The sequence below is a fragment of the Pocillopora damicornis genome, chromosome 13, assembly GCF_964200805.1.
Source record: "Pocillopora damicornis chromosome 13, jaPocDami1.2, whole genome shotgun sequence".
NCBI lineage: Eukaryota > Metazoa > Cnidaria > Anthozoa > Scleractinia > Pocilloporidae > Pocillopora > Pocillopora damicornis.
This window is the reverse complement of record NC_142682.1, coordinates 7,128,265-7,143,797: the sequence shown is the minus strand read 5'-3', so window position 1 is coordinate 7,143,797 and position 15,533 is coordinate 7,128,265. Positions and strand designations below refer to the sequence as shown.

The 15,533-nt window shown below is 38.3% G+C and overlaps 1 protein-coding gene across 1 annotated transcript; it reads right to left on the bottom strand.

Moving 5' to 3' along the window:
* Positions 1-13,496: 13,496 nt before the first annotated feature.
* On the bottom strand, positions 13,497-15,221 carry LOC113678565 (neuropeptide FF receptor 2). The gene is given in 2 exon segments (XM_027195465.2): positions 13,497-14,053; positions 14,055-15,221. Coding segments are annotated over 2 exon segments (1,095 nt in total). The 5' UTR covers positions 15,111-15,221; the 3' UTR covers positions 13,497-14,014.
* Between the last annotated feature and the right edge of the window lie 312 nt (positions 15,222-15,533).

The window sequence follows — 15,533 nt, the reverse complement described above, 5'->3', positions numbered from 1 at the left end:
AACACTGATTTTTCTTTATAATAATTTGCAGAGCAGATGCGTGGTTCCCCTTTACTATTGTCGAGCAGATTTTAAAACACGGAGGCGGGTAATAATTCAAAACACTCGATCATTACATTGTAAATCTGCGAAGGTTCCAGTGCCAGTTTCAGTATTCCCTCCAATTAGCAATCTTGTTGCTCTGTAGAGGCCTTGTTGAATTGTCATTCAATCAATTTCTCCGAGCCTGCTTACGTGCTTCCATTAAACTATGTGGAAATTACAATCACGTGCAAATATTCAGTCTTTGCTCGCGTGTACAGGATATAAGCCAAAATTATGTCACGTTTATCCAAATAATGAGAAAATCGAGAAAAAGAATCACGAGCTAGTACGTGCTAAAATCACGTTTCACTGAAAAATAGAATGGGCATCAGTGTGGTTCAAGTGGAAGTACATTTATGAGGGATTCTTACCGGATAGTTGGTGTGTTAAAGTTTTGGATACTATTTCACAAAACATAATCTCTTTCAACTCTTTTAAGTCAAGACGTCAGCAAAATCTCTCCAGCTCAAGGGGATATTCTCTTTTTTCCCATGCTATATGAAAGGAGATAATTTCGCTTTGACAGGAAAGTCTTTCAGATATCTTTCCTTCCGATCGATATGCAACAATTTGCTCTTTTAGCTCGAATATGTTCGCAAGATCTGCATTGTCTCGGATAAGATACTAATTTTTCACAATAACTTTTAAGATTATAAAGCGGTTTGCCCGAATGAGAAGTTCACTTCAGACAGAAACTTGTCAAAGTACACCTGAGGTATATTCGATTGAACAGCTAGAATTGAGATTTCACTTGCACTGAGTTTATTCTCAAAAGGCGTAATGCGTTTTCTTTAACAAAGCCGTTCTTAACACTGAGGGGTCGGCATAATGATAAATGTGCGAACTGAAAACTTTCACTCCGTCATTGCGTCTTAAAATTAATTGTTTTGCTCTTGGTGAAACGGGATGACAATTGGAGTGTCAATATCGATCGCGAATGCTTGTGAGGAAGTTCTAACCGCAAAATAAACACTACTTTAGATCTCGCTTTTACCTAGAATCCAAAAGGGGAAATTCCAAGGTGAACTTTTTCTCAACGATAGGTTTAATCGGGAAAGATATAAGAAATTGCTCTCCGATGGCGAAAACGACTGTTATTTCAATGCCCAATGTGATACTACCTGAAAAAAAATCTACGTGAAATACAATATACATGCATCATCTAGAAAAGTTTTTTGACAAAGAGACGTTTAAAGTGTGGTGAAGAGGCCCTCAAGGCATGAAAGGACTGAATTATACTCGAAAGGCACCTGTGTTGCTATTATTAACGACTGCCCATTGTTGAACGCAGTGTAATGAAGAAAGTTGTACCCACGTTGTGTCTGATAGAAATTACAGTCTCGTTCACTTTTCCTGTGACAGCGAGATGAATTCTAGTATCGGCGGTAGAGGGCGTTAAACTCAGGAAAACTGATGAAGAAATTTTTTGTGGAATAAACGTTTAAACGATGGAAACTAAATCTGGCACCTGAACGAGAGAAATGAATCCCCATAGAGAAAATAGAAGTAAAATGAATATTTTTCATCTCCTTGCCATTGATGGGTCATGGATGCTGCATTTTATTAATAATTCGCATTTTTTGTCTTTTTGCTACATCTTTGTTCAGCCCACAGAACTTCCATCGACATTCTGTCTTTTTTTAAAATAATTTCCTTTCTTCCTATCGCTTTTATGCAAATCTGTTTCATTCATTCTTGATTTCAATTATTCGAATCTATCGTGCAAACCATTCAAATGTCGTCGTCAATCTTTTCACGACGTTGTCAATTTGCCCATTTTTTCCAGATCTCGTATAACGTTTGCAACTGACTTTATTTGCTTTTCTTTATTTTATGTTTTCTTGTTTAGTCAATTTATTTATCTATGATCGTAATAATTTTCAATTTATATTATCTGTTTATGGCAACCGCTTCAATTCGACTGACCGAATTCCTTTCAATTCGCTTTATTTCGCTTCGCTTCGAGTCGTTTTCTTGGAAGATAAATAACGAGCGCGTTGGACATGTAACGAGTGCTTTGGCTGCTTATTAAATTTTTATGAGAGGCTCCCTAAATCCACCCTTTAGTAGCATTCGCACTTCAGTAGTATTAAATTGTGATTATCCTGATAAAGAGAATCAAAGAAATATAAACATAGCTTAGCCAAGTTTGAAGGATAGGAAACTTGCCAATGTACGTTGTCAGAATTGATGATCTTAGGAACCACTAGATGCACAAAACTTTATAATTGCAGCCTCCCCTGACCCTCAATCATAAGAAGAATGGGTCCCTATGGAGATCGAGGACACGAAACTAACCGACCTCTAATCATGATAAATCAGCCTCATGTTGTTTCTAGTGAAGATTATACCACTGCTTAGGAACGGCTGCGTGAAAGAATTAAACGATCGCTGATCGTAGCTAATGCAGTGGAATTTACGGTCAACTCTCAAAGACAAATTTACTCCTTTTGAGCGAATCTTGAATATTCTAGTTCTGATTATTTTTAGTTAGATCTGAAATTGGTAACTAGAAATCCTGCTGACGTTTCCATGCACCGGCAAATCGCTTGGCCGAAGTTCCCTATGGTTGAGTTAAACTTGCTTGTATTACATATATATAAATAACGAGGTCATTTATTGATAGCAATTTATGAACCTGAAAACTATGAGTTTCTTGTCATATTCTGCTGCATTGGGATGTATAACAGAACTACCATTGGTCTTCACATGTTGAAATGAAAATCCTGCTTTTCTGTCGAAAAAGTATCTTAAGGCGTAAACATGTCATCTTTTCCTTCTCTGCGGGTAGTTTGGGAATTCTACTCGAGAATATTTAAAGGTTCATGATCGTTTGTTTTAATAGCACCTCTTAGTTTCGTTGAAGTTACCGTTTGGTCTGACTAAAGTCTAGTGAGGGTGGGTTCTATTTGTAATTCCAATTAACAAGACATTAATACAAATATGTGTGGGCAAACTAGATACATTTATCAGTACTAACTGACATTAAAAATAAACAATTCCTCTTGTCCCACGACATAACAATATCGACTTCCCATTGAATTAAAACAAAAGACGATATAAGGAAGCGGTCATTTTAATAATTGCAGGTTTTCCCTTTTTTCCTCATGTCGGTCTTTTATTTTGCTGAGAGCAAAATATTTGTAGCTGAAAACATGTAATCAGAAGTTATGCTCATTGGTTTGTTTAATTTTGTTCCTCAAAGTTGAAGTTTGATTATTGGTCGTAAAAATACCCACAAAAGACACTTAAGAATAATTAAAAATATATATTCTGCTTAGAGTATTACAGTTGCATTAGAAGAGATTTCTGTAACAATAGGCCTCTATCTATACCACTGATCAAAAAATCCGCATCATTAAACTTTCATGCCGCTTGTCGCCGTGTTCCTGACGTCCCCCCTGTGCTGTGCTGTTGGAAACATGAAATAGACGCAGTCTGCCACTTTGAGAATACGATGTAATAAAGCCTCTTAAATTAAGTGTTAAGTAGCGATCTCTGTAAGAGCGGTTCAGGGCATTTCGCATCGGAACAAAGTTTTCCTTCAAACTTTACCCAATAAACTATCTTTGGTAGCAAGTAAATAAAACCACATTAGTTTCTGGATACGTTAAAATAAAATTTTTAGAGTTCTCAATAGGTAGAGCTGCAAAAGGCCCTTTTTTGACCTCTTGCGACATCGAAAATTTCAAAAGTTGAAAAGCCCGATCATCGTATCACACCTGATGCAGCAAAAATTATTTTGTATTCTTAAACTGTGTAATACGTAAGGTGTATAAAAAGCATATCAATTTTGATATTCGTTTAATCAGAGGTTGGTGACAATCTATTTAAAAACACTCGTTAGGAAGCTTTCTGAAATTGGTCAAAAGTACACTTTCTTTCTTGGTTGACATTGCTCAAGTCCAGAGCAGACCATTGAAACATTCGCTGGATCTCTTCTGATAAGATGTTTGGCGGCAGAAAAAAAAAAAAAAAAAACATCTTGTACTTATTAATTTTCTTCGCCGTGATGATTTCAAATCTTTAGTGGTTTTCACTGAATTATGCAAACTAGTACGTGAAGCAAACTCCTACCGTTTTATATAAGTAGCCTGGTAAATCTTAGATTTTAACCATTTAAGTGAAAAATATAGTAGGAAAGAGCCTTTAGACCTCACCGATTAACACTCTTAATATTTTAAAAGGCCAAATTTTGACAAATCTTGCTATCTCGTGATGAAAAACGTCAATAACAACGTATCGAATCACATGATTTGATTGGTGCTCGGTCAAGGTCTTGATAGAAACTCTTTTTTAAAAATTCGATCTCTGTTATTTCATATTTGAGTTTTGACAGCTTAAAATATTCAAACCTGTATGAACATTTGAGAACCAAATCGTCTATGCAAATCGTCGAGAAGTAGTGGGAAAGAATGGGATCTCCTCCACAAGATCCGTCTTTTTTTGTGGACAAATTGCAATTTTATTCCATGAAATAAACTTCCCAGGTCCAACATTAAACGCTCTCCACACGTGCAAGCCCTCTTGTGTAAACTCAAAGTGGTGTAGGCTGTTGAAATTGGCAATCTTGTCAATTTCTAGGGTTGAGTTCTGTTCCTATGAGTTCTGACGCCGTCGTTCCCCTGACTTGTCTCTCTTTCAATGCGGTATACATGTTTTTGGCTGAAACAACACCATGACCTTCGTTGCAGTATCTCATGATTGATGCTTTTAACGGAAACAGAATCCTGTCACCCATATCTTTTCCAGCCTGTGGCTCAGAATGATCGAACCTCACGAGTTCGATTCCTTGTCGATGTCCGAGCTCTCGTAAGCATGACACTAGCTTACTTTTGTGATAACAACGTACTCATCTGATCTTAGAAAGCCTTTTTTTATTCCTGGATTTTGCAACTTCATGATGAAATAAAAATTTTAAAGGACTGACAGCACTGAAAACCAGTCTTGTTTACAGCTGTTAAGAAGGTGTACGTAGCAGGTTACTTCTAGGCTTTCCTCCTGTCTCACAACAACACTACTCACATGCCAATTGATTCCCCTCTTGGCAAACCATTCTGCTTACTCAGTTTTCCGGAACTTCATAGCTATGAACTTCATTGCCCAGTCAACTAATATAAATGCTTCATCTCCCTCAAAGAATCAAGATCCTGGTTATCTACCCTCAGGATATGCCCTTTTCATTCAAGGATCTCAGCGGCGGCATTTTTCGTTTCATACGGATGGTCTTCCTCTTGAACGTTACCCAATTACACTGTGTACTTAGAAATAGCATCTCTTACTTCTTCAAGAACACTCTTCTGATCAGCTTCTCACAATCCTCATACTTCACGTTGTGACTATGACTGTGACTGCATACTTTCCGAAAGCCAGTGTCACAACCATCGTTTAATGCAAAGACCCTACAGTGATCGGCACATTTGCTATCATCCTCTTTGCAGTGATTACGATATGTTGTTTTCAAATACAACTTGTTTTCCTGAAGCCTCTTCCGAACTTCTTAACACCAATCCTTTTCTGCTCCCATGCGTTCCAGTTCGTCTATAATTTGGAGAAAATCCTTAAAACCATCCGCTCCCTCAGCCGCAGTATTGTGGAGACCACGCAATGTGGCCTCTTGAACTTTTAGTAATCTCCACATCGTGGATTTATTTATCGATTGAAATCCAGTTTCTTTGCAATCATCCATGTATTAATTAATGACAGTGCACTAGGCCACTATGCAGACCACGTTAGGCATGACGAACAAGTTTGAACTTTTCTAGAGCGGCATCTTTGCTTGGCCTTAGATAAAAGATACCAAGTTTTAGATGAGTGTTTACACATAAGCTGGGTAACAGGCTAGGCGCGAGTGATTCAAAGTAGCACGCGCGAGCGAGAAGTCACGCGAGCGAAAGACATCGTATCTGTTCTCTCCGATGCTTGCTACAGGCTTTTCGCCGAGCACCTAATGCGCAGGCGAACCGTTTTAGCACCAGGAACATTTTTTTTGTAGTTAAAAAAATATCAACAAAAACTGAATCAATACAAACAAATATATTTCTGCGTGTGTCTTGCAAAGGCAACTACCTCGAGATCCTCGATACAGGCAAGACACCATGCCAGTAAGCTATAATTAATTATTTAAGTTTCCTTGTTAATAATTACCGCTCGAAAAGCTTTTTTTATTGGAAAAAGGTTATGTATCTTAGCTTATGTACACAACCGCATGCACCAATATCAAAGGCTTTTTATTCGCACAAACTCTTTTACCTCACATAGGCGCAAGAATCACATGCTTCCGTCTTTGTCTGTTGATTCCAAAGAAACCCAAGGCATTTCCTTCACAAAAGCATTGTGCTTGTTGCGGCATTTGATACAAATAACCAGACGTAGGAAAAAGGGAATTAATACACTAATGAGCAAGTGGGTCGAAACGGCAGAGATTGGTTTAAATCAGCCTCTATTTTAAATCACTTGTTCCTACCTGAACCTACATGAACAAAAACGCCACACATCCTAGAAATGACCTATGACATTTCCAAATTGACAGAATATCGGCCCTTTCTTCCTTTGGAATCGTTACCAGGGTGTTTTGCATACTAACACGCTGATCTATTGCGCCAGATTCCGCCAAGAATTCCGCCTTGATTTCCTCAAGAAACGCGGGGTCCTTTCGCACAAAAACTCTCAAACTCCTGAATAGAAACTTTCATAAAGACAAGCGTGTTGACAAAATTTCTCTTATTCCTACCGACACGATTTCTGAGCCTTGTTGGATTTTCGTAGCTACTTGTTCTTATAAATAACCACAAGAATAAAGATATTTCCGAAAACTGAAATCAGGAAAATGAAAGTATAGGCCAGAGCTTTTGCTGTAACCTCCATAGCAGAGTCGACTGTTAATTAACAAGCTTGGTCGGAATTACTCGAGGCTGCATGGCTGGTTGTCTGTGTGCTGTTTTCGGAGAACAATGTCATGTTTAGACACGGTTTGTTGCTACTCTGGTTTATAGATTTAATGAATGTGACCGAAGAAGTTACAATTCATAGACCCAACGTTTCGACACTCCTGTCTAGTTCCTTCTTCAGGGGTGATCTAAACGCTGCAACAAGAGGTCCTTTTATACGATCACTTATTAGCTGCCTTTTTTCTGACGAGGTGTGAATAGGCGTCAGGAAGTAAGCTGCCGTCATCGCGATTTAAAAGAGCGTTGGCGGAGTTAATATGCCAAGCTTCCAAACAAAGGCGCTAGTGGTAACGCCGATTAATTGTGATAATTTTAGACTTATGCCACCCAATTGCATGGTTAGTCAGGCATATGTGCTTCGATAAAACTTAATTTTCTTCAGACATGGTTTGATGCTACTCTACTCTTATACGATCACCAATTAGCGGCTTTTTTTTTCTGACGAGGTGTAAATAGACGTCAAGAAGCAAACCGCCATCGTCATGTTTTAAAGGAGCGTGGGCGGAGTATATATGCCAAGCCTCCAAACAAAGGCGCTGGTGGTAACGCCGATTAGTGGTGATAATTTTAGAATTATTCCATCCAATTGTATGGTTAGTTAGGCATGTGTGCCCCGATAAAGCTGAATTTTCCTTTTTGCAAAAGAAAACCGCTTTTTGATGCTCTTTCTTTTTTTCATATATTTGAACTGCGGATAAAGACGTAAAGACTTATTTTCACTACTGCCCAAGTAGTGCACATTACTGCGAGGATCACTTTCATTCACGTCTTTATCCGCAGTTCAAATATATGCCTTTCATATATTCTTAACCGTTTATTCATCACTCCACGGGTTTATTTGGAACCAACATCATAACCAGCTCCCAGTTGGCTTGTTAGCTCAGTTGGTAGAGCACTGCACCGGTATCGCAGAGGTCATGGATTCAAATCCCGTACGGCCCTGAATTTTTTTTTTCAGGCCTTATTTCCACTACTGCCCAAGTAGTGCACATTACTGCGAGGATCACTTTCATTCATGTCTATCCTTTTCACGCTCAAGTTTGAAATAGATCGACGACTCTACTGAATTAAAATGCGACAGGAGGCGCTCCGCTTCATTTCCGAATACTGCAGAAATAACATCATCGACATATCGAAGTGGCTAAGGCCCTTTGTTCTACGTCTTCCACTTATGACGTTTGGTATGTCCGATGTATTCGTTGTCACAGTCATTGCAAGGAATGACAGGATCCTTAGGTTTGGCAAAAATGTTATTTTTACAACAACGAATACATCCAACAGACCAAACGTCAGTTTGGTACACGTTTGAAAGAGCATAAAAAAGCGGTTTTCTTTTGCATAAAAGAAAATTAAGCTTTGACCCAACTGCCTCAAATGACGCAATGAGTTTAAGTGACCTAACTGCCTCAAATGACCCAACCAGCTCAGATGACTGAATTGCATGTCTCAAAGGACCCAATCGGTTCTAGTGGCCCAACTTCCTCAAATGAGCTAATCAGTTCCAGTAACCCAATTGCCTCATATGACCCAACCAGCTCAAATGACTGAATTGCCCTTAAATGACCCAATCGGTTCCAGTGACTTAACTGCCTCAAATGACCCAATCAGGTCAGATGACTGATTTGCCTGAAATGACCCCACCAGCTCAAATGAGTGAATTGCCTCAAATAACCCAATCAGTTCCAATGACCCAACTGCCTCAAATGAGCCAACCAGCTCAGATGACTGAATTGCCTCAAATGACCCAATCGGTTCTAGTGACCCAGCTGTTTCAATTTACCCAATCAATTCAAATGACATAAACTGATTGAAACAGCACAACCTGGCATGTGGCCATCACCTAAAATGACCTAATTCGTGAAAGTGACCCGACTGCCCCAAATGACCTAATCCACATGAATGACCAAATAAGCTCAATTGCCTCAAATGACCCAAACAGCTCAAATGACCCAAGCAGCTCAAATGGCCCAATCTTGATGAATATTCTCAACATTAGACAAGCTTTCCACTAGATATCCTTTAGCTATCCATTAGCGTTTTCATGGAGCAGGATCGAGAGCAGGAAATAATGATCACGATCGATGAACATTTGTTGTCATGGCGTTCCGGAAAACAAACTATTCATTAGCGTTTCCATGGGGCAAGAAGAAAATCGACGAATATCATGTTTCCTTGCAGTGCTCGTGCGCTCACGAAAACTACAGAAAAGCATTCAGGTAAACAATGCAAGCTGTTCACTTTCGTTTCCATAGACCAGGAAAACAATAGACGAACAACACGTTTTCATGGCCTTCACTGTTGATAAATCTGTGTGAAAACGCTTGGAAAATGTAGCGTTGGCGCGCACGGGAAAACTATAGAAAACGTTTAAGAAAACAAGGTATACACTAGCATTTTTGTGGAACAGGAAAACAATCGACAAACATCACGTTTTCATGTTATTCACCGTTAGTACTTCTGTGGGAAAATGCTTGGAAAATGCAGCGTTCGCGCGCCCGGAAAACTATAGAAAACCGTTCAGGAAAACGAAGTATACACTATTGTTTTCGTGGAGCAGGAAAACAATCGACAAATATCATGTTTTTATGGTAATTCACTATTGATAATTCTGTGGGAAAATGCTTGGAAAATGCAGCGTTCGTGTGCTCGGGAAAACTAGGGAATAATGTTCAGGAAAACAAGCTATATTCTAGCGTCTTCGTGGAGCAGGAAAACAATCGACAAAAAGCATGTTTTCATGGCATTCACTGTTAGTAATTCTGTGGGAAAACACTTGAAAAATGCACGGGAAAACTATAGAGAAACTTTCAAGAAAACAGGCTATTCATTGGCATTTTCCTGGAGCAGGGTGACATGCGATCTACTTCGTGTTTTTCTTGAGTTTTACTGAGGGTGAAAAGTGAATTTGCCATCCGTTTTCAGATATCAGAAAACATTGGTGTAATGTTGAATTTTTCAGTCTTTCACCATTTCGGAAAATTAACGGTGAACGAGGGTTTTTGTGCCGTGATTTCGCGCCTGTTACCATATATGGCAACTGGCCTGATGAGCTAAAGCTCCGTTCCTCTGATGCAACGTGATCTGTGTGACCTTGGATCACAAATCCTAATCCGGATCCTTCCAAAGGAACGCATCTTAAAATTATCGCAACTAATCGGCTTTACCACCAGCGCCTTTGTTTGGAAGCCTGGCATACTAACCCCGCCCACGCTCTTTTAAATCGTGATGATGGCGGCTTACTTCCTGACGCCTATTTACACCTCATCAGAAAAAAGGCAGCTAATTAGTGATCGTATAAAAGGACCTCTTGCTGCAGCGTTCAGATCACCCCTGAAGAAGGAACTAGACAGGAGTGTCGAAACGTTGGGTCTATGAATTGTAACTTCTTCGGTTACATTCATTAAATCTGTAAACCAGAGTAGCATCAAACCATGTCTGATTGTCCATCTGGTTGCAATGTGAACTTTAATATATTTTAATGTCATGTTTGTGTTCGCGGTCATTTTTTTCTTTGATTTTCGTCAATTTACGGCCATACAAAAGTTCTCTACACGATCACTTTTTTAAGTCGCAGCACTGAGTTCGTTGAAGTCGCCGTATTGTCTGACCGAAGTTTTTAGAATGGGTCCTATAAACCTAAAAATTCGTTCAGTTTTAAAGTCAAATGGAAAATATGAATATAAATAAATGACTGATAATACAATTAAATGAAGGTAAGGCTGACACCGTAAGCAATCGTGATTAAACGTTAAATAGAAAATACCCCGCAAAAGAGAGGACATATATAAATTGTCTAATTTATAAGCTAATGATGGATGGGTGACTCATTTGCCATAATTCTGGAACTTTCTTCTTATAACTCCATGGTACGAGCTCGTACGTGCTAAAATCACGTTTCACTGACGAATAGATGAAGCATTAGTCATGAGTGATTCTTACTGAATAGTTGGTGTGTTAAACTTTTGTACACTGTTTCACAAGACATAATTGCTTTTATCTGTCTTTTCAATCAAGACGAAAAATGATTTTTGGCCAGACTACCCCTGTGGTGGACAGCGATCGAAAGTGAAAATTTCAAAAATTTTGACCAGCGCGCAGCGACTGCAACAATCTAGCTCTCATTGTTGCAGTCGCTGCAATAATTTTTGGCTTGTGGCGACGCAAAAAAAGGGAAATTGGAGAACAACTAAACTTTTTTTGAAACATATGCCTTAAACCCTTTTCATGGGCAAAAAATGGAAGAAAACTTTTTTTCCAACGGGAAGTCGAGAGGACCGCTCTTAGCGAGAGCGGCACTTAAATCTTCTCATTGTCAAAAAACTTTTCTAGATGATGCATGCATGTATATTGTATTGCACTTTTGTTTTTCTTTTTCTTCAGATATAGCCTTGGGCATCGAAATAACATTCGTTTTCGTCACCGGAAAGCAATTTCTTACATCTTTCCCGATAATACCTATCGTTTAGAAAACGTTCACCTTGGGATTTCCCCTTTGGATTCTAAGTGAAAGCGAGATCTAAAGTGGTGTTTATTCCGCAGTTACAACTTCCTCACAAACATTCAATATTATCGCTATTGTCATTCCTTTTCACCACGAGCAAAACAATAGATTTCAAAACAGATTGACAGAATGAAACTTTTCAGTTCACACATTTAACATCATGCCGAACCCTCAGTATTCAGAGCGGCTTTGTTAAAGCAAATGCATGACGCCTTTTAAGAATAAAGTCAGTTCAAGTGAAAATTCAATTCTAGCTCATTTGTTACTTGTTACTTGGGATTGTTACTTAACAACATGCTCTCGAATAAGAGTAAAAAATTATAGATGACGAAAAGGGAAATATCAAGTCTCATTAAAGAAACAGGGAAGGAAGAAGCCTTAGGATAAATAGCGAAAAAGAAAAGAGTAAACAAAAGAGAGGTAGAGAGAAAAAAATTGGGCATTGAGACTCTCTTTACATTAGCCTCAGGTGCTGTGCATGTCATGTGTGCTCATTCAACCGAGTATACCTCGGGAGTACTAAAGGTTCATGATCGTTTGTTTTAACAGCACCATTTAGTTTCGTTGAAGTCACCGTTTTGTCTGACTAAAGTTTAGTGAGTGTGAGTTTTATTTACATGGAAAGTTTTTGTCTTGATATTATAATTCCAGTCAACAAGACATTAATACAAATAGGTGTGGGAAAACCTGAAACAGTAATCAATAGTAATTTGAAAAATAAAGTATTGCTCTCGTCCCCCGTCATAACAATATCGACTTCCCACTGAATTGAAACCAAAGACGATGTAAGGAAGTGGTTATTTCAATAATTCTAAGCTTTATTTTTTTCCACAGATCGTTTGTTGTTGTTGTTTTTTCTTGGCTGAGAAAGTTAACTATCAGGCATGCAACAGTGCATGTTTTGAATTAGAAAACAACTGCTTTAAAAAATTTGTGAGCTCAATGTCAAAACAAGTTATTTTTCTTATACGATCAGTCAGTATCAAATATCTCTCCTTGCTCATCGTGTAAAATCAGATATAATCCGCAGCTACGTAATCTACACGAAAATGATTTTTTTTTTTATTAACAAGCAAATGACTCTGTGATGGAAAGAACCTTCCAGAGAATCTATGAATGATTTTCTATATCACTTCTGCTGTGCGCAATCCGAATATCTTGCTATAAGTCTGCCATTATCGTGCTACGCTCAATTACACACCTAAATCTTTAATAACCCAACGATCATCAAACCCTGAGTTTAATTACTAAATTAGAAAATAAACTATCACAAGATTGACAGATAGAGCGTCTGTGGAGATTGTTACTTAACAACATGCTCTCGAATAGAGTAAAAAATTATAGATGACGGAAAAGGGAAATATCAAGTCTCATTAAAGAAACAGGGAAGGAAGAAGCCTTAGAATAAATAGCGAAAAAGAAAAGAGTAAACAAAAGAGAGGTAGAGAGAAAAAAATTGGGCATCGATACTCTCTTTACATTAGCCTCAGGTGCTGTGCATGTCATGTGAAAGAAAGTTGATCAGTAATTATTAGCCGAGAAATGTAAAAAACATGAACATGGCTTTGAAACATGAACATGGCTTTGGCAAAAGTCATGCGATGTTTACGTTTCTTACTTTCTCTGAAGTGTATTATCACCTGTGCAACAACAGATGTGGAGGCGTGAATGGACCTGCACGAAATCAAATGAGACATTTGAGACAAGTTGGGGGCGTGAAAGAAATTAACAATGGGATAAAGATTGTCGCCTAAATTGTCAGACCGAATCGAAAATATCAGCTGCTGATAAGATGGGGGGAGGAAAATTAAACCCTACAGTGAAACAAATTTTCTTTGGCAAATATTATGGAATACTTCAAAGTAACTTTTTTTTTAAAAAATTTTTAAAAATTTTTCTTTATGAAAACGCGATTGCGAGGTCAGTTAAAAAGAAGCCAAAAGGTTCAGTTATGTATATGCTTGCTTGAATATGGGTTTTATTACTTTATTTATTATAAATTTACATTTAAATTCGCTATAATGATATGCCTACGCTTAATTTTTTTTTTAACATGCAAATGATTCTTAGATCATCCATACCAAAGGCAAGAGCTATACTATTAACAAAAATTAATGACCTTGCAATAGGAAACCATCAAACGAAGAAAACAGATATATCGCGATATGAACAAATGGTTTATGTGGTTAAGTGTGTGGTACTTAGATCTTAATTGAACACTCCAAAGTGTTCCTTATGTGCATACCCAATGATTATCCTGTATATTTTGTTAGTAAGGATTTAAATACATAGATACATATATATATATACATAGTGTACAAATATATCTCGATTATATTCTATCCTTGCGGTATAGTGCTCAATGCTATATACATAGATATATAATGGGCTTCTGATATTGCTCAATTTTTTCTGCTGTACGAGATAGTGCGTATGCTACTTGAATAGGTCTGAAAAGAACTGTCTCTGCAAGAGCTCGTCATCGTTTGCATTTGGTAGTTGTCTTGCAAACTTGATTTTCTGCGACCGAGGCCATTACAGTGAAAACATTGCCTGAGGCCGTTGCGGTAGTTCTCGCTAAAGATAAAACAAATGCAGGGATTAACTGCACTCCACGAATGCAGCAGAAAGACAGAAATAAATGGAATAACTGTCTGAAATGCACAAATGGGTGGCGATTCCCAATAATTCCACAGAAAAATTTTAAGAAACGAAGAGATAAGCAGAGGAGCCATGCAGGAAACGAAGGAAATCACAACGGCCATTGCCAATCTGACAATTTTCCTCAGCTGCTGATCTCGATGGATTTGGCGACAAGACAGTTTCTTTTTAGTTTTTTTGTTCTTTTTTCTTATTGTCCATGCGATAATGCTATACACACCGGCCAGGACACAAATGGGAATGGGGATGAAAGTGATAAAAGTTGCCGTAACAAATCTTCTGTGCGTTTTCATGTGGTCGAACGCCGGTCCCCAATTTAACTTACAATACGTTTCATTTTCTTCGCGGATTAGTTTGAAAGTGTAGAAATAAGGTGCATGGATGGCGATGGCGATAAACCAGATGCTTAGAATGCTCATCAATCGTACTTTTGAGGAGATAAGTTTAGTCTTCAGTGGAAAGACGACAGCGATGAGCCTGTCTATGGAGATCAAAAGAAGACTTCCAATGGAAATCACGAGAGAAACATCTGGCAGAAAGTAGGCAAGTTTGCATAGAATGTTTCCCAGTAGCCACGGACGATCAACTTTCCAGGAACTCGATCCTGAAATGATCTCAACGATCTTCACAGTCATGACGGTCAAAGGGTTGAAGAGGTCGGATATAGCCATGTTGAAAACGAAATAGTTGATGGATCTTCGTAGCTGCTTGTTCTTGTAAATGACCACAAGAAGAAAGATATTTCCGAAAAACGAAACCAGGAAAATAGAAATATAAGCCAGAGCTTTAGCTGTAACCTCTACAGCGGAGTCGGCTGTTATTTCACAAGCTTGGTTGGAATTACTCGAGTCTGTATGGCCGGTTGTCTGTGTGCTGTTCTCGGAGAAATGCCTCACGGTTGTGTTGACAATCATTATCACCCTTGATACTCGTCAATCCGCGAGTGAGCTATCCAAAGGTTTTATTTAGGATGGTTTGTTTTAACAGCAACACTGAACTTTGTAGTAGTCACTGTTTTGTTTGACCAAAGTGTTAAGGATGGGTCCTATTTATCTGAAAAGTCATTGTTTTGAAGTTAATTTCAAAAGATGAATGCAAATAAGTGTGGGTAAACATGACAAGGTAATTAATATTGACATCAAAAGTGATCTGCCTGCTAAAGGAACGACTTGCATTGGCCATTTCTATTAAAAGTTAATGACGGTTCTTTCACTTATTTCCGATAATTTTGGAACTGGCAGGGGTTTAAAGGCGAAATTGTCGTCCCACGACATAACAATATCGACTTTCCATTAAAATAACACAAAAGCAGATGAAAGGAAAGCAAATGGAAAAGC